Source organism: Crassostrea angulata, chromosome 7, assembly GCF_025612915.1.
Source record: "Crassostrea angulata isolate pt1a10 chromosome 7, ASM2561291v2, whole genome shotgun sequence".
Taxonomy (NCBI): Eukaryota; Metazoa; Mollusca; class Bivalvia; order Ostreida; family Ostreidae; genus Magallana; species Magallana angulata.
The window spans coordinates 45,530,474-45,557,443 of NC_069117.1; the positions used below are offsets into that span (position 1 = coordinate 45,530,474).

At 34.5% G+C, this 26,970-nt stretch overlaps 1 protein-coding gene across 1 annotated transcript in view; it reads right to left on the reverse strand.

Annotated features, from left to right (window-relative positions):
* The window catches only part of LOC128192715 (low-density lipoprotein receptor-related protein 2-like), a 52,115-nt gene extending 25,145 nt beyond the window's left edge, over nucleotides 1–26,970 (reverse strand). Inside the window, exons 1-27 of the mRNA XM_052865618.1 lie at nucleotides 26,753–26,970; nucleotides 22,799–22,921; nucleotides 22,231–22,347; nucleotides 19,755–19,877; nucleotides 14,130–14,249; nucleotides 13,574–13,702; nucleotides 10,344–10,501; nucleotides 9,682–9,908; nucleotides 9,177–9,386; nucleotides 8,703–8,923; nucleotides 8,112–8,240; nucleotides 7,566–7,799; nucleotides 7,127–7,322; nucleotides 6,868–7,044; nucleotides 6,679–6,767; nucleotides 6,285–6,425; nucleotides 5,877–6,161; nucleotides 5,642–5,755; nucleotides 5,448–5,508; nucleotides 5,085–5,143; nucleotides 3,778–4,014; nucleotides 2,346–2,474; nucleotides 1,836–1,961; nucleotides 1,613–1,744; nucleotides 1,356–1,475; nucleotides 1,139–1,264; nucleotides 453–661 (exon numbers count right to left, since the gene is read on the reverse strand). Coding sequence (XP_052721578.1) covers nucleotides 453–661; nucleotides 1,139–1,264; nucleotides 1,356–1,475; nucleotides 1,613–1,744; nucleotides 1,836–1,961; nucleotides 2,346–2,474; nucleotides 3,778–4,014; nucleotides 5,085–5,143; nucleotides 5,448–5,508; nucleotides 5,642–5,755; nucleotides 5,877–6,161; nucleotides 6,285–6,425; nucleotides 6,679–6,767; nucleotides 6,868–7,044; nucleotides 7,127–7,322; nucleotides 7,566–7,799; nucleotides 8,112–8,240; nucleotides 8,703–8,923; nucleotides 9,177–9,386; nucleotides 9,682–9,908; nucleotides 10,344–10,501; nucleotides 13,574–13,702; nucleotides 14,130–14,249; nucleotides 19,755–19,877; nucleotides 22,231–22,347; nucleotides 22,799–22,921; nucleotides 26,753–26,813 — 4,053 coding nt within the window. The 5' untranslated portion in view covers nucleotides 26,814–26,970. The remainder of the gene's footprint in view (nucleotides 1–452; nucleotides 662–1,138; nucleotides 1,265–1,355; nucleotides 1,476–1,612; nucleotides 1,745–1,835; nucleotides 1,962–2,345; nucleotides 2,475–3,777; nucleotides 4,015–5,084; nucleotides 5,144–5,447; nucleotides 5,509–5,641; nucleotides 5,756–5,876; nucleotides 6,162–6,284; nucleotides 6,426–6,678; nucleotides 6,768–6,867; nucleotides 7,045–7,126; nucleotides 7,323–7,565; nucleotides 7,800–8,111; nucleotides 8,241–8,702; nucleotides 8,924–9,176; nucleotides 9,387–9,681; nucleotides 9,909–10,343; nucleotides 10,502–13,573; nucleotides 13,703–14,129; nucleotides 14,250–19,754; nucleotides 19,878–22,230; nucleotides 22,348–22,798; nucleotides 22,922–26,752) is intronic.

Consider the following 26,970-nt stretch of genomic DNA (forward strand, 5'->3'; position numbering starts at 1 on the left):
GTTATTCAATTTTTAAATCTCATAAAAAGCAGAATAATATTCTAACTGAAAACTATGTTCATATCATATTGCATCAATCTCTAAATTAAATTTGATATTCTAAAATAAATAATTACTGTATACATGGAAATAATTCGCCTCTTTCACGCTCTTTGTCAGCGGGCAAATTTAAGACTGGGCGACTTCAAATGTCCCAAATTATCTCTCTTTTAACACAACTATGCTAGTTCAAGATGGGACAAAACTGTTTGCAAGTGTAAAAGTGCGAAAATTACACGGGGCGAAAATAACCCTGTATACAGTAATTATGGAATTCTATCTAAAATGGCTTTGAAAGCAGGCTTAAAAATCTTTAAAAAAAATTTTTTTTTACAAAAATAAGAAAATTATTTTCCCCTTCTATGCTCTTACATTTTATAATACACATTAACCCATACTATACTATAACATACCTCTGTCAGATTGCTGCCATCAGCATTGACCCTAAATATCTTCTTTAGAGAAGAGTCTGAGAAATACACATGCTGTTTCTGTACATGAACGTCCAGGCCTGCCAGAGCCTTGATCCCCGGGAGCTGTATATTGCTCAGCTCCATCACATCCAGGCCGGCCTTCATCAGGTCCTCCTGACTGGTCACAAGTAGGTAAGGCTTAGTCTCATCTACAGAAAAGTTAGAATCAATCGTCTATAGATTAGTCAGTATAGTCAGAATCAATCATCTACAAAAAATCAGAATCAATCATCTACAGAAAAGTCAGTCAGTTGTCTACAGAAAATTCATAATCGATTGTCTTCTGAAAAGTCAGAAATTAATCGTCTACAGAAAAGTCAGAATCAATCATCTACAGAAAAGTCAGAATCAATCAAACACAGGAATTATTTGTGTCATGTATCATAAAACCCCTGATGTTTATCAAATAAAATGAATTCTAATTGATTTAATTTTAAAGTGACCTTGATCTACCTCAGATGACCTTGTACAAAGGTCAAGAAGAAGCATTTGATAGTTGTTTAAAACAAAGCTATGAACCAGATATAAAGTGCACAGACATGGATGAGCAATACTATTGCTATATTTCCCTTAAACTTTCTTTGCTAAGAGATTTATCTACCTGGTAAATTCTGTTATCTACTTACTTCTATTTGCAAGACAAGTGGTTTGATTGACGAGTTCATATCCTGGATCACAGGTACATTTAAACGATCCTTTGGTGTTGATGCAGTGCTGACTACACTTTCCTGGGGGATCACACTCATTGTCATCTGAAATATACAGTTTCCAAGAGATGATGCACGGGTCAGTTTTCATAATACATATGTGGACATTGTGGACATTATGGGCTTTCCATCTTACCCACACACTCCTTGGTTCCATTTAAGACCTGACCCACAGGACAAACACACTCGGCCCCTCTGGGTGTCTGGATACATAGGAAGTTACAGTGACCATTCTCTACCCCACATTCATCAGTATCTAAATGTAAATTAAGAAGCTAAAAAATTTACATATTCTTATAACAGTACTATTGTGTGAATAAAAGGAAAAGTTCTGTTGAACCATATATATGATATATATATGTATAATATATACATGTTTCATAAATAACATACTACAGATAGGACTTTCATCATCCCCATTTGGACAGTCAGCATTCCCATCACAAACTTTTGTTCTATTTATACACACTCTGGAATTCCCTGGACATTCCCACTGATAATGGGGGCATTTAAAGGTAGGAGGTGCTGTAAAAGATGATACAATATAAATCTATTGTTCTCGTTCCTTTGTACAGGAAAATTCAATCATTTAATAGAGATCTCTACATTGACTTACGGCATGTGAGACTCTGATCCTCATCCGAATTATCCCCACAATCATCGTCTCCATCACAGATCCAGGACTGGGAGATACAGCGGCCATTAGCACACCTGAATCTATCCGACCAGCACGTAGGCTCAGCTGTCAAAATCAGATGAAACCATTGATCACAATGCCTCCCAGATTGACAACATTAAATCATATATTTGTGTTAACAAATTGGCCTTGAACTTGATCAATGACCTTGAACTTAGCCATCTGACTTTGAAATTCAAGGTTTCCAAGTATGAAATGTTTATTTACACAGTACAGATATATAAATTAGGAAATATGACAGAAAAATACAGAGGGTCAGATCAAAAAACAATATATACCCATAAGGAATAAAAATTACAAAGACCAAATAACAGGATTTACTTTAAGCATTTTTTAATGTTAATAAAAATTTACTTTAAATCATACATGTACGTTATATCAAACACAAAGAACAGATACAAAATAAAATGAATGAAACCGAGCACTCACGACAAGTGTCAGGTTCATCTGATCCATCCTCACAATCGGGCTGTCCGTCACATTTCCAGCTCTTTGGAATACACCCACCCTGTGTGCAGTTAAACTCATCCACCAAACATGTTTTTTCTCCTCTTGTTGCTAAAATAATCATACATTCCATAGTATAATCAATAAGAGGCCAATTGGCTTTAATGTTCACCTGAGTAGCATATAACCCAAACACAAACTTGTCGAGTAGTCTCATATATGCATTTAATTAATTAGGTTTCATTCTGGAGTAGAAAAATTATAAATTTGTAATGACGACCACCTCCTTGCCTGAAATATTTCAAAAAGAACTGTGAAACCTGTAATTTTGGCAAAAAACTAAGAGATCTGGTCTACAAAATCATGAATTCAGTGTTCCTTTCAGGTGTGTGGGAGTAAAGAAGATAATTTTTTAACATTATATGCATTAACACCTATACATCCATTTTGGCCCTGCCCTAGAGTCAAAACCCATACTCAAGGGGACATGAAAATTAAAATTTCAGTAGAGGACTTCCTGGTAAACATAATTATAAGTCAGTTTTTTATACAGATGTGCGAGAATAGAGAAGAAAATTTTTTAACATTATATGCATTAACACTATATTGCCATATTGCCCCCCCCCCCCACCCCCCATGTCCTGAACCCCGACCCAGGGGCCATGAATTTTACAATTTAGGTAGAGGAGTTAGTAGACATCATAACCATGTATTCAGTTTTTTGCCCACATGTGTGGGAGCAGGGAAGAAGATTTTTTAAGATTTAAATTATTTTTACTCTATGGCCATATTGGCCCCACCCTAGAGCCTGAACCCCTGACCTAGTGGTCATGAATTTCACAATTTAGGTAGAGGGCTTCATGGACATCATAATCATGCATTAAGTTTTTAACAAATATATATGGTAGTAGAGAAGAAGATTTTTTAAGATTTAAATTATTTTTACTATATGGCCATATTGGCCCCACCCTAGAGCCAGAACCCCTGACCCAGGGGCCATGAATTTCACAATTTTGGTAGAGGGCTTCATGGAAATCATAACTATGCAACCAGTTTTATCATCACATGTGTGGGAGTAGAGAAGAGGAGTTTTGAAAATTTGGCTTTTTTGGCATATTTGGCCCCACATGTGGCGCCCCAGGGGTGGTAGAGCCATGAATTTCACAATTAAGATTCCTCTTACCATAGAGATGCCTCACACCAAAAATGGTAACAATCAGCCTTGTAGTTTTTAAGAAGAAGTTAAAAATGTAAATTGTTAACACACGACGCACGTCGACGGACGAAAACGGATAGCAATAGGTCACCTAAGTTTATTCAGGTGACCTAATAAATATAACATGCACATGTATTACTCTAAATTTTGTTAAAGTTGTGATTTTTTAATTTCGACTAGATGATAAGTTAAGCTTACGACAGTCCAGCTCGTCAGTTTCATCCTCACAGTCTGGAGCCCCGTCACAATGGTACCTCTCAGGTATACACTGTCGCCTCTTCTTACAGGTCCATTTACCGTCCGCACACTTCAGAGGGGGACAGTCCTTCTCGTCGGATCCATCGTAACAGTCCTCCTGACCGTCACAGAGCTTCCTGGTGTATATACATCGCTTGTCCCCACACTGGAAGTGGTCCACATCACAGGTGTGAGTACCTAGCAAAAAAAATAGTAAAAATGTAAAGGAATTTAGCGATGATGTCAGTGAACTGTAATCTCTATATGCATGCATAGCATTAATGCTACCTTTTAATTTGATTTCAAATTCTTAATACACATTTTTTATCTGTACAGTTATTTTTACTAGTTAACAAAATCCTTACTGATTACTTAATAATCTGATGTTTATAACTGAATTGGTTATTATTGTATACTATCGAAAAATATTGCATATTTAAGAGTATGTGAATATCTCATTCTTTAATCTACATCTTTCAAAGATTGTTAACATTTTTGACAGCATTTTCTTTTCCTTTGTATATATCCATATCTACCTGATACATTTATATTCGTACAAAACTTAACATTATCATTTTGAACTAAAACACATGTGGAAAACATCCATAACAAGATATCTGTGAGCTAATGCTCACTACTGATACCCCCGCTCTGATGTGAATATGCAAAATAAGCAGTTTTGGCTAAAATAAACAAAGTTGTCATTTAACAGGAAGTTGACAATTGTACTGATTGGTACAAAAATATATCCCACGATATGGCATGCCTATACAAATACTGTGTAAAAATTTCAATCATCTGCAATAAACAGTTGCTGAGAAATCTTTGACAAAAATTTGTTTGAAAATTTTTGCTAAAAATAAACAAAGTCGTCATTTAACAGGAGGTTGACGTCTGATTGGTACAAAAATATATCCCACGATATGGCATGCCTATACAAATATTGTATAAAAATTTCAAGCATCTGCGATAAATAGTTGCTGAGAAATCTTTGACGAAAATTTGTTTGAAAATTTTGGCTAAAAAATAAGCACAGTCGTCATTTAACAGGAAGTTGACGTCCGATTGGTACAAAAATACATCCCACGATATGGCATGCCTTAACAAACACTGGGTAAAAATGTCAAGCATCTGCGATATATAGTCGCTGAGATAAATGCGACAGAAATTTTTGTTACGGACGGACAGACAGACAGACACACAAGGGTAAAACAGTATACCCCCTCTCCTTCGGATGTACAGGTATATCATATTTCCAATAAACTTACCACAGAATTCTCCTTCATCAGAACCATCTCCACAATCATTGTCTGTATCACACTTAAACCTGCAATTGAATTTGAATGATAATACATAGGGTAAAAATAAGTACCAGTACATACTGAGTAATTTCAGAAAATCAATGGATAAAAATATACCCCATATTTCATTTTCATTCACTTATTTTTTTGTAACATAAAGCATGCAACCATTTCCAAGGCTCTAAATATCTCAACATGTACATTCAAGTACCTTAATATGCTAATTCCTGACACCTTTGTTAGTTCTCTCTGACTTAAATGAAGTTAGTTTTATTACAACTCTCCCCTAACATCTTGTACATTCCATTCCTGGATAAAGCATATTTGTACCTCATATTAATACACAGGGTGTTATTACACCTGAACTGTGTAGGACCACAAGTTTTATTGGCTGAAATTAAAGAGAAAGGTTTGAAGGACAAAGTTCAAATGGGTAGGGATTCTATCAACAACTTTTTTTAAAACTCAGACACATATCTCTGGAATCAATTTGGTACAAAACAAACGGACTGAATAATACTTACAACAACCAATTTCATCTGAGCTATCCCCACAATCATTGTCACCATCACACTTCCACTTCAGGTCAATGCAACGGTTGTTATTACACTGGAAATGTTGTGGTCCACAGGTCTTTCCTAAATGAGCAATGAAATGCATTGATAAACAGTAATTCAAATTTCTCTCTGTCTCTCTCTGTCTCTGTCTGTCTCTCTCTCTCTCTCTCGTCTTCTCTTCTCATCTCATCTCGTAACATACCTTCTGTGCAGTTCTTTTCATCCGATTTATCTAAACAGTCGTTCTCCTGGTCACAAGTAAAGGTGTTGGGAACACAGCGCTTGTTGTCACAGGTGAAGAACCCTGCCCTACATTTCTCCTCCTTGAACACCTCCTCGTCCTGCTGGCAGGTCCTCATGTCCTCATTCAGCTTCATCCCGAATGGACACGCACACTTCCTGCCCAGCCTTTGAACACCCCCCGAGTAAGGCACAGGGAAACAGAAGTGGGAGCAGTCCCCATTCCTCTTTACACATGCATGATCAGCTGCAAAATGTTAATATTGCATTTCAGCATTTGTTTTCCAAACACAATAGTTAATTTCTGACTTGTTTTCTACATATTTTTTAAAGGTTTTAGTCTGTTGTATAAAGATAATATAGATCATACCTGGTTTCTGTTGAATATCCTTATCATAAATTGTTATGTCTCTTAAGAACTCAATTCCTTTCCTCAGTGTGACCTGTTGGTTCCCTTTTTTGTTGATTCTGATGATAGCCTCCAGTTTCCAGTCGGAGAAATATACATGTCCTTCGAAAATAAACAAATCTAGGTTTTTACAAAACAGCAATACCAAACTAATAGGCGATTTAGAAAATTGAGAAATATTCTATTAAACACACAGGAACATACTTGGACCATTATATACATGTACTCAATTTCTATTCAGTTTTTGGGTGATATAAAATCTTCTCAAAAGCTAAGTATTATTTACAGGTACTCAGAATGAAATATCTAAAAAGTGTAAACCATCATATAAAGGCACACTTTGAAGAGTCCAAACCTCTATATGCAACTATTCCAAAAGGATGAGCAATAGAAACTCCAGTTATTGTCTTCACATCCTCCCCATCAAAGTTTGAATGCTGTATCCTATTCAAAACAATAAAAAAAAATTATCATCACTTAAGATTTAACAGTAAATGAAAATTCAAAAATCTATTCAGAAAACCTAGAAAATCAAAAGCCCTACCTGTCAAAGTAAGCATCTACCCAGAAGAGTCGGTCAGTGTGGAAGTCTATGCTGAGACCATTGGGCCAGCCCAGCTCGTACTTCCTAATTTTGGTCATATTAGTGCCGTCACCAAATGTTCTGGCAATATAAGGACTCTGCATGGTATTCTTCATCCAGTCCGAGAAAAATAACCAGCTAAAAATAGGAAAGTAAATCATTCAATGTGGTTAATGGTTACATTTATACTAAACAAACTGATATGAGGAAGAAGAGTTACCCTTTCAGTGGATGTACAACAACTGATCTTGGTTTACCAGTCCCTGACATTAAGACTAACGTCTCATTTGGGGACTTAAGTCGTAGTACAGACAGAGTGCCCTGGAAGAAGTCGGTGAAGTAGAGGTTCTTGGAGACCCAATCCACACTTAACCCTTCCACAGAGCGTACCTTCTTCACTGTCAGCGCTGTGGGTCCTGCAACATTACAATTCACCATTTTTAGGATTCGTTGATGAGGTCAATATCATATACAATGTGATTTTCTTTGAATACAATTTTATAATCCAACAGGTCAAAATAGTTTGAAAAGAATCTCATTTCCTACATATATGTCAAGATTACTGGTACAAGAAAGGGACAAGAGAGCTAATATATGTGCATGTATATCTATCAAGAGTTTTAATATGAGCTTTGACAATTTGTATCTAAATGCTTTACGGAGAGATCCATCCACTTTGGCTTTCATGATGGCAAAGTTCCTGATGTCTGAGAAGTAGACCATCTCATCCTCGGCATCATAGTCCACAGCCACATAGTTAACACCCAAGTGACCGGTGTCTTTGGCAAATAACTGAGGAATGGCATCCACAGCATACGCAGTATCAGAGGGAGGGGTCAGGGAAATCCCCCTGGCTGAATACTTGGCAGCAAACAGGAGGAAGTTGTTAATTTCTGTGACAAAACATTTGTTAAAATGTAATTACAATACATGAAATTATAACATTTTTAAAGTATAATGTCAGAATGTGAATTAATTTGGATAATTTTTTTTTATATCAGTAATCAAATATTTACAACAACAAAAACCATGAGAATATATCAATCAACTAAGCTGAACTATGCATTACGCAGCATATCAACCATAAACAATTCTTCACTTGAGTTATAAAAATGGATTTATGAATCTAGATAAACATTTCTTATCCTTAAAAGTTTGTCTTTTCTCTGTTAAAGTGTCAGTTTTACTACACTTTTTGTTCTTACTTGTGCAATTCACCCCATTGTCAGAGAGTTCATATCCTATTGCACATATACACTTATATCCTAGACCATGGTTTTCCCTCACATGTGTCAAAACACAAATGTGCTCACAAGTGTTACCAGAACAAGGATCTACAATAACAGATTTTACTGTATTAGCTGAACAGATGTTACATGTACATCACACCCCATAGAGGTTACATGTATGTACAAAGTACAATAGTAACAAAACACATTAAGTTGAATGACCATCATATTTTGAAATGAAAGAAATCAATTATTCATAGAAACCTTATACCAATGAAAATGATTCACATGTTCTATTGTATAGAATTCATAAAATCTGAAGCTTTCAATAATTCTATTACATCTTTAAAAGTTCTGAAATTGCATCTTCTTGGACTTGACCCCAAATTAGCAAAAATTGAATCTCATCCTTTTCAATAATTTTCTGTAAAAAAGACAACTGCATTATGTTAAAGCAACAAAACCAACTTTTTCCCTACCCTGTGATCTAAATACTAAGTCTTATCACTGAATGCAATCTATATTCATTTGATGACAGTCATTGAGCCTAATATCTGACATCCTTACTTGTTCTGTCTTTCTGGTGTTGAATGGACTGATGGAAGATTTTGACGCTGCGGAGTCGTTTGTTTTTCTGATCTTGGAATATCTGCTGCGGATCTTCGTCCCCATACTTATTTACCTTCAACACTCCCATCTTTGTGTCATCAGCCCAGAAAAGCTTATCCTCAAAACGAGCCAGACCAATAGCATTGGGAATCTTAATACCACTCGATAGAACTGTAAACCTGCAATTGAGAAGTTATGTTAATGGTTGCAAAAAAACTCTTCTACTGTGAGGACATTGAAATCTTTGATGGCTTTTTGTTGATTTTGAGTGTACTCCTCAACAAAGAAGATACATCTCATGAAATTATTTCCCAACAGACCTTTGGAAAAACTGCACAACAAGTTGGTTCTAAATGCTATTAATTAAATAAATTCACAGTGATGAAATTGACTTTTCAACTCTTAACAGATTTCTATTGCTGTTGAATGTACCTGAATCTCCCACTGAAGTCCACCGTCTGAATATGATCTAGTCTGCTATCTGTCCAGAAAATCCTCTTGTTGACCGCATCCACAGTGATACTGGTGGGGGCGATGATGTCCTTGTTCACCAGTAAAAACCTCTTACTGCCGTCCATGTAAGCGCGCTCAATGCGAGTCTTGTGTCTCGGCTTTCTACCATAGTCTGAGAAAAACAGATACCTGAAAAGTTTGGGAGTTCCCATCAAAATTATTGCCAATATCACTATACATTTTTAAAACTATTTCTTATTCAAACATATTTAATCATGCACTAAACATAATTGATTACGCAGCACCTGTTGTCTTTGTAAGCCTCTACAAAAATTGATAAATCTCCGTTATCTCCATCATGTCTACACACAGTAAGTCTTCTCCATAAATTCCTAAATCTTCATAACTGTACATTCAAAATATGTGAAGAAAATTATCACTACAACTTAACTTATAATGACTATCACAGCAAACCCTCCCTTACCCTGTGAGTGGATCAATAGCCAGAGCCCTGGGATCTTGGATATTATCACTGATGATATTGGTTTGATGCTGAGAATTCAGATCTATGACATCTATAACTTTGGCCCTCTGGTCGACCAGATACAAGTTCTGGCTGATCCAGTCATAAGCTATGCTTTGTGGCTTGTACAGATCATTCACTAGTATTTCTTTCCTTTCTGTACTTTTTCGAAGGTCTATTGTAAAGATCTAAAAAAAAAAAAACGACATTCACACTTAAAATAGTAATTATATAGGCAAAAAAAAAATTATTTTTTGTCTGGAATTGCCTCTCACCTCATTGAAATACCCCCGCTAATGAAATTTTAGCAAAAGATGAGGAACTTTTTTTTAACAGGAGATTTTTATTTTTTAACCAATTTTTAAATTAGTCTTACTTCAATTTTGAAAAATAAAAAGATTTCCTCCCTCCCTCCTGGGTCTAGAAACCTCAGGCGGCAATTCCAAACAAACATTCTTTTAAAGATGGCCTTATCTTCCAGTCCTATTCTTTCACCTTTTTTTCACATATATCAATCTTATAATCAAAATACTCATGAAATATTCTTAGATGATTATAACAAAGGATATCAGAATGATTATTAACTTACTGAACTTCAATCATAATGCATGTCTTTCACTCACCTTTTTGGAGGCCTCATCAATCCAGAACATTTTGTTGTTGTAGACATCAAAGTCCATATCTTCCACCGACCCATTGATGACCACTTTGTGATCGTTTCCGTCGGCATCCATACTGAAAATGTGGTCCTCCATAGCAACAAACACTCTCATTGAAGCTCCTACAGATCACACAAAAAATTGAATTAAATGGACGGTCTATTACTATTAACAGACCAAATACCTGTCTCCTATTAAAAGAGCTTTGTTTTATTTATCTTTTACATAAGAGTATTACAATATATTTTTAAGAGTCTCATAGAGAGAGTTAATTTCAGGGATCTTTTTACATATCATAAGTCAATCCTTCAACTCTCCCTGTATATAACAGTACACTAACATACAATATTGTATGTAATTAGGAGCATGTGAACTCTGGATATACTGTACACATCAAGAAAAAAATACAAATTCAGTCAAGAAATCTTCCAGACTCCCTACAAATAAAACAAAACATCTAAATAATTGATCCCACTGTCCAATCCAATAGCAGTTTCAACTGTAACAAGAAATGTTAGTGAAACAATTATGCCCCCCTCCCTTGGAAACATCCACAAAGAAAATGAACAGAAACTGCAAATAGTTGGAATTTTTCTAAGTCAAAGGGGCATAACTCTGTCGAAAATTGCTCAATGGTAACCAAAATCAAACTTGACCTAGACATTATCATGATACAAATGTCTACCAAATCTCATTTCAATATGTGTAACCTCTGAAAGAAAATGAAAAGAAACTGCAAATAATTGGAATTTTACTTAGTCCAAGGAGCATAACTCTGTCGAAAATTGCTTGTGGTACCCAGTATCGAACTTAGATATTATTATAAATCCTCTCATTACGTGCAACCTCTGCAAAGAAAATGAACGGAAACTTTTGGTGGACTGACCAACAGATCGACTGACGGACAGCAGCAAAGCAATATGCACTTCCTCCTTCTTGGAAGGGAGCATAAAAATGTACATTATTATCATTAATTCTCAAAGTACAACCTTATATGACACAAAGCTTTTTTTCCAAAAGCATTTGGCTGAGAGTTGTTTGACTGTACATAAACAAAATGTGGCAGTGTCATTTAGGGCAGCATAATGTATTCCTTATTGACCAGACACTGTTGACAACTAGATGACAAGTCAGTGGAGCAGTTACTCTCCTCTCTCTGTTGTTGACAAAATCTCAGTGAACCAAGTAAGACTACTACTGGGGGGAGGGTTATATAAAAGTTATAAAAAATTCAAACAGGTACAGTACTGTTCCTGTTTCCAACCAATTTCAGCTGACTGCTGACTGTGGCATTCTTTCCAAAACAATTTACAAGATCCAGGAGAACAATTTCACATATTGTGTTAGTTAAATACAATCCCCTGAGTGTTGCTTAGTAAAATTGTTGGAATTCTCTCCTGACTTTGAAAAAGCGGTGCAAAAAGTAAGAGACCTCCATTCTTTATGGTTCATTAATTAGGATACATGTGTACTGAAATTTAAAGATAAGGACAATTGGAAAAACTCACAGTTAACAATGGTTTCAAAAAATATGATAAATATTGCAGCATCAGTAAAACATCAATTATAGGAGCTGGTTCATTTATGTCATTCTATTACATGCACTTGTCATACATGATCACTTTCATGCAGTTATCATAAATGACTGACACTAAAAAATGTGATATGTTCCTTAATCCATATGGGGCTTCCATATTTCAAAACCAAGTTTAGGTCACCATACAAAACGATGTCAAAATATCCACAAAGTGAATTAATGAAAAACTGATCAGACATCTACCATATTAGTCTGGTGAACTTGAATTCAAATCTAAATGCAAATGACATACATCACTTTAACTTATTATGTCATTTACTTTACTTTATCAGCTTGCTAATTAAATTCACTTCTTACACTAAATCATCATTACCATTAAAAAAAAACTGGAACTGAATTAAATTTATAATGTAAAGTATACATGTACATGTTGAAGATTAATTACATGTATCACCATATTTTTCCAATTCCTTGCCATCCTCTAAAATTTGTGACTCATTCTGCCTCAGACCATAATTCATATGTATACTCATCTACATGCATGATTCATTTCTATTTTTCTGCATTTTCCTCTTGAGTTATACATTTCAAATGCATTAAAGTTAATAAATGACCATAAACTTGGGGATCTCTAGTCAAAAAGATGACATCTGCAAAATGCATTCATCTTTTACCTGTATATACATGAAATAGTACTACATGTATTTGACCGTGAACTTAGGCTTTGATAATGAAACTTTATTTTGATGTTGTGTCCAGATGCTTTTGTCATTCTCTCCTCTGATCTTTTTTCAATTATTATTCCAATATGCAACATACATAAACAATGCAATTCTTATTGATATCATGATTAAGAATATCAGACCATTCATTTATAAGGTACAAAATGTGGTCATTATACATAAAATACCTTAATTAATTATTCATTTTATTTTGTAGATGTCACAAGAGCAGAGGTTCTGTTGGCCAACTGCGTTGCAGAATTTAGTGCTCCTTGAACTGCTATACCATACTATTTATTGTTTGTTGAGATTTTAAAGATTGATTTAATAAAGATTGATTTAATATATGAAAATAAAGTTATGTACTTTATTTATGATTTCATTTGAAAGAGGAGATTGTTTGATAAACACATTAGGATAATGATAAATAGATAAAGAAACAAATGAATTTCTAAGAGTTCAATTGTTTATACAAAGCAATTACACGACAAAATGCCGCGAAATTTCCTTCTAGGAAAATATCGCAGCGCGTAAAATCCCCCATGGAGATTTTCAAAAGTTGGCATGTATGACATTGTGTCCAGATGCTTTAAGTTGGCTTTCACTACTGTGTTCTAATATGCAAAATATATCAACAATATGCTGTTTCCTTAACATTATTTGATATTTCCCAGATACTTTCAATCATTAATCAATGGTCACATTCCTTTGAGACATTAGTGAAGTTGTAAAAGAAGACCCATATTCATTCCATATCACATTTTTTAATGTAAGTACATGTAGATAAAAACCAATAAAATCTATCACAATTGTTGTGCACCTTCTCACCATCATGTTTATATATACATAACAAGCAAGCATGCACCAAGCAAATACTGAGTCCATTCTTTACGTTGCATCAAAAAGAAATTGAGAGCAATACATAGAAATCTTACGGGGAGCCGTTGATCTGCAGGATTTCTTGCCGTTCAGTATGTACCCTGGGTAACAGCCACATGTGTAGTAACCATCAAAGTTTTTGCATTTCTGGTCACATGATCCCCATGTTTTGCACTCATTATAATCTGGAAATCAAAATGATAAATTGAAAATAAAAATAATAGGGCTAACAGAATTATTCCATTAAATAAATGTGTGTATCAATTTCATTATTGTTCACATTAATCCATTATTATTAACGTACATAATTTAGGAGAGCATTAAATCATAAAACAAATTATTGTTCTTCAACATATGGATTGATGTGAGCAATAAATCAAAGTTGAGGATACCATCAATTATTTGAGACCTTATTCATTGAATTGTTGCATATCATGTGGACAAAAAATAAAATGTTGCATATGCAATAATTGAAATGTTGATATATGTATCTTTAAATTGAAGAGACTATCAATTATTTAAGTTTTTGTCAATTTGGTGCTCCAGAGACCTGCCACACTATTCTGCCATGTAATTTGATACCGACAACTTTTGATAGGGGGATACATGTACCTATGCAGGTCCTGTTGTCCCTGGGGTCTATCTGATAGCCAGTGTTACAGAAACACATCCCTCCAGTGGGTGTGGCCTGACACCTGAAGTCACATGACAGCTGCTGACAGTAGGTTCTACCTGAAGAAACAATCAACCACACGTCTACATTTCCTTGAAATTTATTTTGCTCCACTTCTAAATGAAACAAATGTATCATCATCTGTTACACAAAGCTTTTCAGCTTAATTTGTTTGTGCTTCTACGATGTGTCGTTTAATGACCACATCTCAACAACGTTACAATTAAAATGCAAAGTTACAGAGTCCGATGTTTACTGCATAATTACTGGGTTTTGTTCGGAGCTGACTGAACCACAGAATAAATTATAACCACAAGCAGAAGCAACCTGCTTTGCAAATAAAAATCCCTCTACCTCTTTAATTTCATCTTGACTTGGATGTTTACTTTTAATACCTATACACATGTCGGAATTATATACAGGCAATAAATGTACACCATATAAGCATCAAAGAGACCATCCCTGCTTACCTGTACTGTTCTTAATAAAATTACATTTACAGCAATGCATCACTTCATTTACATGTACTAAGTCCAAATTTTACTTTGCTAAGAGAAAACCTACATAACTACTGAATTCATTTTGTTTTTATTAAATGCTGATTGTTTATTTCCAAGACTGTAGTTTGTATGCATGCCCACTCACTTCACCATTAGAGCACAGTACATGTGTATTTCTGAATAACTTTATTGGTGGCAAACTTCGTTTGATACAACCCTTATCCCCACCATATCCCATTCATCATATCTACCGAGTGACAAACTCTTTGATCCAGAGTATAGAGATATAACATTTTCTTTCTCATTTTGTTTTGGCTTGGAGAATAAAACCCTGTATAATGTTGACAGTTATGCATTTGCACTGTTATGAAATACACGTTTCCAGTGATTTACATGTGTGATTTTGACTCCTTTTGCCTCTCACAAGCGAATGCAAATAGACAAAATTTCCAGCACTGTATTGTGTTTATATACCAGGTTTCATCATCATTTGTCATTGTTAAGTTACGAAATAAATTTTATGCCCACAGAAGAAAGAGACATGATCAAAAAATTCATCAGTAGGATCATTTTCCATTAATTTGCTACAAATTTCATTAAATCCAGGAAAAATATTCAACATGATGGAGGAAACACTCCACTATCTACACACATCATGTTCTCAAACCTACTAACTGCCTTGAATCAATGATGAATAGTCAGCTCGCCTTCACTAGAATTAACCTTGAATAATGACAATGTTCATTTTTCTTTCTTTTTTTGCGAGATCTTGTCATTTTCTTGTAACAGGAAGAAATCTCAGTGTCTTTGTAGGACAAAGGTCACATATATAAAATCTGCCGAATAACCTACAATTACCAGTATGCACCAAGGTCTTCAAGATTAATTTTTTGTTTAAGACTGATTATCTATCTGCTATAAACTTATTCAAAAACTTTAAAACAATGTAAATATGATTTGGAAATAAAAAAAAAAAAACAAGAGGCCCAGGGGCCACATCGCTCACCTGAGCAACAATTGCCTTAATTCTGATCAAATTAGCATTACAGTATCAAAATATCTTGACAACTAAGTACAGTAGATCTTGCTAAAAAAAATTGAAAATCTGCAAATTTTTATCCACCTCTTTTTTTTGGTAAATACCAAGCCCCTTTTGTTGTTGTACCTGTAAGAAGATTTTTCTCTATCCTATATACCCCTAACCGCCATCATGGCCCTGCCCTACCACTAGGGACTGTGATTTTGCAAACTTGAATTTACACTACCCAAGGATGCCTCTACACAAGTTTAAGCTTTTCTGGCCAAATAGTCTTTAAAAAGAAGATTTTTAAAGATTTTCTCTATATATTCCTATGTAAAAATTCATCCCCCATTGTGGCCTCACACTACCCCTGGACTATTATTTAAACAAACTTGAATCTATATGATCTGGGGATGCTTCCACTCAAATTTGGGCTTTCCTGGCCTAATAGTTTTGAGAACAAGATTTTTAAAGATTCTTTCTATTTATAAAAATTTATCCCTCATTGTGGTCCCGCCCTACCCCCAGGGACCATGATTTGAACAAACTTGAATCTAAATAATCCAAGGATGGTTACACACCAATTTGAGCTTTCTTGGCCTAATAGTTATTAAAAGCATTTTTTTAAAGATTTTCTTTATATATTTCTGTGTAAAATTTATCCCCCAATTGTGGCCCCACCCTACCCAGAGGGACCATGATTTTACCAAACTTGAATCTACACTACCTGAGGATGCTTCCACTCAAATTTGAGCTTTCCTGGCCTAATAGTTTTTGAGAAGATTTTTAAAGATTTTCTCTATATATTCCTATGTAAAACTTGATCCCTCTCTTGTTGCCCCACCCTACCCCGGGGACTATGATTTGAACAAACTTGAATCTACACTATCTGAGGATGCTTCCACTCAAATTTGAGCTTTCCTGGCCTAATAGTTTTTGAGAAGATTTTTAAAGATTTTCTCTATATATTCCTATGTAAAACTTGATCCCCCTCTTGTGGCCCCACCCTACCCCGGGGACTATGATTTGAACAAACTTGAACCTACACTATCTGAGGATGCTTCCACTCAAATTTGAGCTTTCCTGGCCTAATAGTTTTTTAGAAGAAGATTTTTTAAGATTTTCTCTATATATTCCTATGTAAAACTTGACCCCCCTTGTGGCCCCACCCTACCCCCAGGGACTATGATTTGAACAAACTTGAATCTCCACTATCTGAGGATGCTTCCATTTTAATTTGAGCTTTCCTGGCCTAATAGTTTTTGAGAAGAAGATTTTAAAGATTTTCTCTATATATTCCTATGTAAAACTTGATCCCTCCATTGTGGCCCCGCCCTACCCCCGGGGACTATAATTTGTACAAACTTGAATCTACACTACCTGAGGATGCTTCCATTTTAATTTTAGCTTTTCTGGCCTAATAGTTTTTGAGAAGAAGATTTTTAAAGATTTTCTCTATATATTCCTATGTAAAACTTGATCCCCCAATTGTGGCCCCACCCTACCCCCGGGGACCATGATTTGAACAAGCTTGAATCTACACTATCTGAGGATGCTTCCATTTTAATTTTAGCTTTTCTGGCCAAACAGTTTTTGAGAAGAAGATTTTTAAAGATTTTCTCTATATATTCCTATGTAAAACTTGATCCCCCAATTGTGGCCCCACCCTACCCCCGGGGACCATGATTTGAACAAGCTTGAATCTACACTATCTGAGGATGCTTCCATTTTAATTTTAGCTTTTCTGGTCTATTAGTTTTTGAGAAGAAGATTTTTAAAGATTTTCTCTATATATTCCTATGTAAAACTTGATCCCCCTCTTGTGGCCCCTCCCTACCCCCGGGGACCATGATTTGAACAAACTTGAATTTACACTACCTGAGGATGCCTCCACACAAGTTTAAGCTTTTCAGGTCGATTAATTTTTGAGAAGAAGATTTTTGAAAAATACCAACAAATTTTCAATAATTCTCAATTATCTCCCCTTTAAAGAGGGCGTGGCACTTCATTTGAACAAACTTGAATCCCCTTGACCTAGTGGTGCTTTGTGCCAAATTTGGTTGAAATCTGCCCAGTGATTCTTGAGAAGAAGATGAAAATGTGAAAAGTTTACAACGACGACGACAACAACGACAACGACTACGACAACGACAGACAACGGACAAATTGTGATCAGAAAAGCTCACTTGAGCCTTTGGCTCAGGTGAGCTAAAAAAGCTTTTCTAATAATTGATCTGGGGAAAAAAATGGGTGTTTTTTCTCCTATTAACTCTTCTTCTAATTACAGTTGAACTTTGATATCTCGAACACTGATATCTGGAGTACAATGGATATGTCGAAGTGATTTGTAAGTCCCAACTATTTATTGTTTAAATACTTTACTCTCGATATCTCAAAGTTTTTAAAATGTCCCATCTAGTTTGAGATAACGAAGTTAGTCTGTACATCCAAATACAAGTAGACCGAACAGAATTGCAATGACTGTGTTCTGTCACAAAACATCATTACCACAGGGACTTTATAAAGTCAATGAGAACATTATTCACAACAGTTTATAAATCAAATGTTTCTGGTTTTTTAATTATTATATACATGTATATGTTGGGGCTTATATCATATTTTAAAGTGAAGACAAGTACATTTGTGCATGCAAATTAATGTAAATGAGGCATTTCATTACAGCGAATTACAGAATACCGGTAGAGTTTTCAATAGCTTGTTGGATTGCTCAATAAGGTATTCAATTTGGTCAGCAAGGTATCACATTAGGTTTAAATCTAGGTCCTGTGGTTACCCAAGTGTAGATTGTTATTTTGCACTCAACCCATTCATTTGGCACAAAGAAAACCTCTAGAACACTCTCTCCTATTGTTAGCTATTCTATTCATAGACCTTTAAAAAGAATGTTCACCTGAACAGCACTGGATTCTATAGAGCATCAATTCTGCTTGGAGTAATTTGAATTTTGTTTTTCAAAAAATTTAATTCAAAAGACATTTCTGAAGAAACAGACAAAAGAGAAAAGCATAACTTTAAGAATTAAGGGGATATTTTCTTCCTGCAAAAAATCATTAGACATTTTGGTTCCCCAATTCCTGGTGCAACATACAGCACTAAGAGTATTTTTGTGCTGTGACTGCTTAATTAGTTCAGAATTTTATAGCAGTAATGTAGGACAACAGGGAGAAACAAAAAAGGCCCAAATGTGCAAATGTTTACTAGATTAACTCACTTTATCGCTGTCATACCTGAGTAATCACATGACCTAGATTTAAACCTAATGTGATACCTTGCTGACCAAATTGAATACCCTATTGAGCAATCCAACAAGCTATTGAAAACTCTACCGGTATTCTGTAATTCGCTGTAAAGAGAAGGACTTGAAACTCCTTAGAAGAGGAGATTGATTTATCTTACAGTAAATGATAACTAGTTTTACGTATGTACCTTCTCAAATCTAGTTATACTAGCACTCACACATCTTGTATTTAAAGTATTTAATTTTGAATAAAGCACTTGGCTTGGTTTTTTTATTTTCGTGATTACACTATTAACAATCAATTTTTACACCTTTATTATATATCTCAAGTACAGTAAAATACCCCCTCCCTAAACACCTGCTAACCTCTTTTATCCTACCAGTCAAAAGTTGGAATAAAAACTCTATGTACAATACTCACAACCCTATCCCTGAATTCTTCAACCCCCTTCTCATCCCCCCAAAACCCAAAAAATTGGACTTAATTTAACATTTAACTTGTATACATTCTAGTTATTGTTTTGGCATACCCCTCCCTCGTTTTCAACCACATCCACCAACCACTTTCTACTACAGGTAGTTTACATTGTACAGGAGATATTGCTAGAATATATGTAGGATGTTGGTCTTGTGGCACTTACTAAAGGTAGTTTACAGTACACAGACACTATTGTTAGTGTGTGTAGATATTTTGGTGTGTTGGCACTTATTTCATATGGATATGGTTTACAGTACACAGATACTATTGTTAGTGTGTAAGATGGTCAGGTGTGGTGGCACTTACTACAGGTGGGACCTTCATCCTCCCCCTGCGGACAGTCTGAGGTCTCAGTACACAGTTTACCAATAGGGATACACTGCTTGGACTCTGGACACTGCCATTCCTGGGGACTACACTTCTCCCTATCTGAAATCAGGAATGAAGCACAGATTTCAAAACCATGAAATACCTGATTATATTTCGTTTTGTTTCACTGTCTTGTTCATTTTAAAATGAACTAGGAATCATACTCACTCACTTAATATTCAAAATAGTGAAATACAGTGAAAAAGATGTATTAATAAGTTTTGTAGAATCTACTGTCTGATTAAAAATTAGATCCTTGATGCTCTCAATTAATGATATGTTACCTCATAGACTAGTAACATATGACTAATCAAGAGCATCAAGGATCTTGTTTTAATTAATCAGATTGGTAGAGTGTGAAAATAGTTCAAACAATCATGAGAACCCAACATGTTTCATAAGCATGTTTCAAGTCCTTAAATTCATTGTGAGGTGATCATGAAAGAGCATAAACTGACAAATTCAAAATACTTCATCATAGAACTAAATACACAACAGAAAAGGCAGGTTTATTTTTAGTCATGAAATGTTTATGATAGGAAAATCAAATATAATCAACAGAAATAAATCATGGTAAGGAATAATCATGAAAGACTACAAAGGATAGGATATGTAAATAAATTGATTCTGAACTATTAGACATTATATATAGTCTTGGAGCTATTGAAGGACAACAGATTTTCTGCCTTGACACTTGTTTCTTTGATAATTCAACTACTAGAATTTTGAAGTTAAACATATCACTTCATTCACTTGCTGTTAAATATTAGAGTCACTGAAAGTATGTGACATTTCTTAGAACGAACCAAAAAAATATCATTGATAGGTAAAGGGTAAGAAACAGGATATAACACATCAAGAAATGAAATCCGATAAACCGACAAGAGTAATGTTTTGGTATTATATACAAAAACAAGGGGCATGATGCAGTCTGTCACAAGGCTGAAATTTCTGTTGGAATGGGCGGCTTCAAAGAGGTCAATTTTATGGGAATCATCACACAATCTGGACATGTAACCTGGCAATCGGTGACCTGTTATAGGCCAAGCCTGTCAGCCTGACTGGCAGATACATTTTAACCTCCTGTTTCCTGTTCAATCATAAAACTCTATAAACTCTCCACAACTGTTACATTCATGAATGGTCATGAATGATAGAGTTATTACTGCAGTCTGGCAAATCTACTTCAGCAAAATGTCAATAAAAAAAGAAGTTTTGAAAACAACTGCACATGTGACAAGATTGAAAGGGTCAGTTTTTAACTACCAGTAATTACTGAGCATGCAAAGAGATCTCAAGATATTGAGCAGACAGAATCTTTGTGTCAGCTATGTCCAGAATGTTTTATCCTTGACCTTTGACCTTGTGACTCAATAAAACTCCTACTCTAAGAGCCAGTTCCTACAGTATCATTTTCGGACTCATTTGACCACAAAACCAATAGGGGTCTTAAATCAAAGTGGACCACACTTTGTATACCAGTTAATTTCAGAGTAGTTTTACATACCATGGTAGTTATTCACACTTGATCTTTTGTGGTGTACCTAAACTTGTACAAAATTGTATGTGTGTCATAGGGCTCTCATTAAGTTATTGTGGATAACACTTAATCTACTGACTGATATCCAGACAAGTTTGACAGTTGACCCTGTGACCTCAAAACTGATAGGAGTCATCTACTGTCGGGTTGCTCGGGTACCAAGTGTACCAAGTTTGATGTCTGTCCAGCAAAAGGCTTATAAGATTTTGAAAGAATAGGACAGCACTTGGTCTACCAACAGATTAACCAATGGATGTAAAGCTTTTCAAATAATTCATTGTCATTAAAATGCCAGTCCAGTTATCATGGTTATATAGATTAAAAATATTTAATTTGTGTAATGTGTAGGCATTTAAACAAACAAGCATTCAAGATCATCTGAACCACTGTAAATGAACAGTCAAAGATTTCATTCTTATTCCTTTTTTATGCAAAATGTATTTCAACCCAAATATGCAGACAGAAGTATTTTACCTAGAAATTTATGTCTTCATAAATCAATGGACAGGGAAACGTCCTTTTGCAAGAATTTAAAAACCAGTTTTACATACATTATGCACAAGGAATATGTACTTTATTATGCCAGCATCCAGATAAATATGAATTGATTTCATATGACACAAATATCATTGTAATTAAATATATGCACTCATATAAGATTTTCTAATCACGGAAATCAACTACTTTATAAACCAGAGTTTGACAAAATTCAAATGACAGATTTACTGCCCAGTGCAGTGGAAGGTAAATATCCACAATGAATGACAAAGCTAATCTCCATAATAAATGCATTATTCTTTATAACAGAATTTCATTTCTGTAACAACAAATGTCAGATTTCTGTTTCTCTGCAAAACCTTATCAGGTACTCACCACAGCCTTTCTCATCTGAAGCGTCCCCGCAGTCGTCCTTGCCATCACAAACACTGGTCTGGTTCACACACTTGTAGTTATCACAGGTCATCTGGTCCCCCAAACAGGGCTTGTAAGCTGTCGATACATAGACTCCTTTAACTACTTACTCTTGAGCTTCAGCTTATACATAGAATGATAATTATGATACATGTATATATGCATGCCTTTCAATCATAAAACTTTTTCCCTCTTGTGTACAGTAAAACACGCTTATAACAAAGTACCAAGGATGGACTATTTTACTTTGTTATTATCGTTATTTGTTATATCCGTCAAGTTTACAACATGTAATAAAGTCACTAGGAATTAAAATCACTTTACTCTAAGCGTCAATTCATTGTAAGCGTGTTCGCTATAACCGTGTTTTACTGTATGTGTATTTTGTGTACAATGTTTTTTTGATTCATAATTATACCATCATCTTGTTGCCCTATGAAGGCCAATAATTAATAAATAAATTATGGTAAATTGAATATACACACGCTAAAAACTAATTTACATTTCAGGAATACATGTGTATACTTACTGCATTTATCCATTTCATCTGAATTATCACCACAGTCATTGATGTGGTTACATTTATCTGACTCTAGAATACATCGACAGTTTTTACATTGGAATTGATTACTGTTGCAAGGTAGTTCACAACCTATTGAAAGAAAAAAATACACATTACAACAAAATGAATGACTTACCAGTACCTTCATTTGAATCAGCAATACAATGCTACAGAACATAAAATTTCAGATAGCATAATATAGTGATGAAACCTCCTCACAGAGAGTTACAAGAGCACAACTTTACCCACTCTTTACATAGTATATATTTCATAAACTAATTTTAAAGTACTATTTGTCATAAATACCTAAGATAGGTCTCATTAATTAGCTCCTGATATATTGACAAGATGAATAAAATTTATCAAAAGAACAAAAACAAACAGGGCAAATTATATGAATGTTGATAAAAAGAGAAAAATCTTTACAGAGCAAAAACCTCTGAATAAGTCCATTCTCCATAAATGTCTTATGAATTTCGGTATTGAAAATATGTGACCTACTACTAGTAAACTTAAAAGAAATAAGACGTATTTGGCAAATACAATGTATTATACTTCATTTTACTCTTGTGAAAAGATCACAGAGCAATTAAATTACACATTTGAAGTCATTTGCAAATTTCTTGACAATGAACACAAAAGATCAAGATTTCACAATAAATTACATCAGTAATAATTACAGTAAATCAGATCAAAAATGATGCAAGAGCAAGTAAGACAGAAAATTTGCAAGATTAGATTTTGAAATGTACAGTATATAAAGAAAAATACCAGATTTTAAATTGTTAACACAAGCATATATTTGCTGTTTCTTCCTGCATTTATGTACAGTGGTGTTCAAAAAGTCACATCTTGTTCTAATTTACCCATTCATGGTAACTGTGGTACTGCTCCTTTGCAGGGCAAAATGACATCGTTTTGTGAAGTATGATCGACGTAACATCAATTGTACGTTTCATTTAAGTTGCTTAATTATCTACCTCTTAAAATTTCGGCAAAGTATATCAGCCCTTCAAGAGAGAAGTCTATAAAGGGTCTATAAAATGAAATACAGAGGTATATGTACATGTAGGTACGTTACTAGGCCTACATGTATATATATGGCAGTAAGCATGGTAAGTGTTTATCAGTCAACAGTGACTGGGATAACACCTGTATATCTGCAACCAAAGTCATAAAATAAATCAGTCCAAATACGACATATATACATTGTAAGTTAATAATATTAATCACTCATTAACTGTCCGTCAATTTCTGTTATATATATTCAAACAAATTTTCATTTTCACCCCATTGTCCAATCATCAATTTTTTGACGAGTTACATGGTAACATAGGTTATAAATCTAATTAAATATATAAATATTTTTAGAGAAGATTCATAATCAGCATGTACCATGTGTACTATGGTAAACTGGGCTAATCGATGTTAACACGTTAAAATGGTTTGAAATTAAATTTAGTGAGCACACGTGCATTATGAATTGAAAGCTTTTTTATTCATGCATGTCAAGAAAGTTGGTATTAAAATTACCAGGTTTTTCACAAGTTTACCTACAAGACTATTTACAGCAATTATAAAATGGTTTTCCGTCCATATTTTCAGTTTCAGCAGTCGATTTTGCCGCCATTTTGATCACCTAATTTTGAAGCCGGATAAGGATGACATTTCCGGTTAGTTAGAAAGGGAGGGGGGGGTGACCGCTATAGACAGGACAGGTGTGGACGTCGATATAAACAAGGTTATTTGTATCAAAATAGTGATAAGTGTTTATTTTTAGATTTGTTGTGTAATATGCTTGTGAGTGTAAGGGTGAGGAGTGTTTTATCTTCGTAATACAATTATCTCAGTTTACCAGCACATGCATGTATGATTTGTCATTCTCAATTCAGATTTTAATTTAGAAATAATTTATTAATATCATAGGCATAAAAGATACAAAATCACTGTTCTTGACATATAACATAAAATACGCGAGTTTTAGAAAATTATGTGGCTTTTCAAGTAAAACAATTTATGCAAATTCATTTTTCACAAAGACCACTGCACACGTGTTGTCTGGACGTTTTGGCTCCCTACAGGTCATTAAATAGGAATAATAACCAGTGTATTATTGCGCCAGCTACTGATGCACTCGGCTGAATGCCTCCCAATTAGCAATCCTTGGGTTGTGTCCATTCTGTCACGTGTTTACGACTCTATAAATGCCATACTGTCGGGATAATTGTATCAGATGACCAATAAAACCGACAGTTCTTTCTGTAGCATTACAAATAACACCTTCTGTACAAAGGAGAGCCATTTTTTTTCGTATTCTCTTTCTATAATTAACAAACTTAACACAACTGTCTGTAAAATATTAGTGATAAAATTACGACCTGCAACACCAGACTGATTTTGGTTGTGCATAAGATCGTCTTTGACAGTATTAAAAGTTAAACTATTATTTCTTTTTAATGAATCAATTATGACTATTTATTAGAGGATTTTTAGCATGAATATCAATCTTAAGAATAATTATGATATATTGTTAATCAATTTAGTATATTTAAAAAGTAATGGCAAGAAAAATGTTCTGGTTGTACCTATTAGATTTAGGTCTGTATATCTATAGATATGTTAGAACTGTTGACAACAATTAAAACTGCATCATTCTACGTTTCATTAATTACGTCTGTCATTTGTACTTGCAAGATAATGAGATAAAATGGAAATTAATGCAAATCTTCCCCATCACGTGTGGGATCTAGGGTCAGAGGCCAGGTGCAAGATATATATATATACCTGGATAATTTATCGGTATTATGCAAAAATTAATATTCTCGTTCCCACGTTGTATAATAAATGTTGTAGATTATAATAAGAACTGTACATTGTGTATAGTAAAAAAGATATACACAGATTATATCTGTATTAAAGTAAAAGAGGTACAAAATTTACGTAGTCTTAATTGCCAGCAATCACTTCTCCTTCACATTATTTACACGTAACATCAGATCATTCATTGCTTTACAGCGGTGGGCGTGGGATATAGAACTCATTGATGTCTTATCAATATTACACATTGACATTTGTAAGATTTTGGATTACATGTATATATGATAAGGAGAGTATAGGGGTTTTTATTGGGGGGGGGGGGGGGGGGGGTAACCATTATCTCTTCAGGAAGGACTCCATTCACGTGTTCGCGTGGTCAAAAGAGAAGGACAAAACAATCTACTTTTTTTTAGTACAAAAACCAGGTGTTTTGATCATAAAAACGCCAGTTTCTAAGTTATAAATGAATAGGTTCCCATCTTCTAGTTTTTGTTGAAAGTTTCAAGAATTTATTAACACCCCCCCCCCCCCCCACCGCACCACACCACATTACACTACTCGCCCTTTTCAATTGTTCTGTGTTTAACTTTGAAAAGCACATTTTTTCATGCATGAACGATATATGACACCTTAGCAAGTGATATGCATTCCAACCTGTAGTTTCTCACAGACATAAAACACATGCAGCACCCAATTTACATACAAATTACTCGTATGTCTAGCACAATGGAAAATTGCGACGAAATTTGGAAACAAGAGAAAGAGATTAAATTGAAGGGGGTTTTCATAATCGAAATACTGTACATAATTAATTGGAATTTCTGTATATGTGTCTGTCTTTACAGGAAAGCATTAAATTTACATAGATCAAGTTGTTCGATCAAATTTTGTAATGCATTGAACCATGTGGTAAATACATACTTTTGTTGCAAAAATTACGAAACAATCGGGTTTTTTTAGTCATTAAAAAAACTCCTTTGAAAAAAAATTATCACATTTTGCAAACTAAAAGTTTCTCTTATACTACATGGATAAGCGATCGAAAATACATTTATTAACATTTTCTTGTAATGTATAAAGTTAATTATTAACCTGCACACTTACCTTTGGAAAATACAAAAATTCCTTGTAGTAAAACGCATAACATAACATACAGGTGCGACATTTTAAGTCAGGAATTGAACAACTTCTAAAAGAAGTCATGAAAAGTTAAACGACTATCATATAATCCGTATTAGTTAGACTCCTCCATCGTTAGTCGCAAAAATTCCAAGTTATGAAACTCCGATTTTGTGTTTCGACGACAGAAGGACCATATTTCT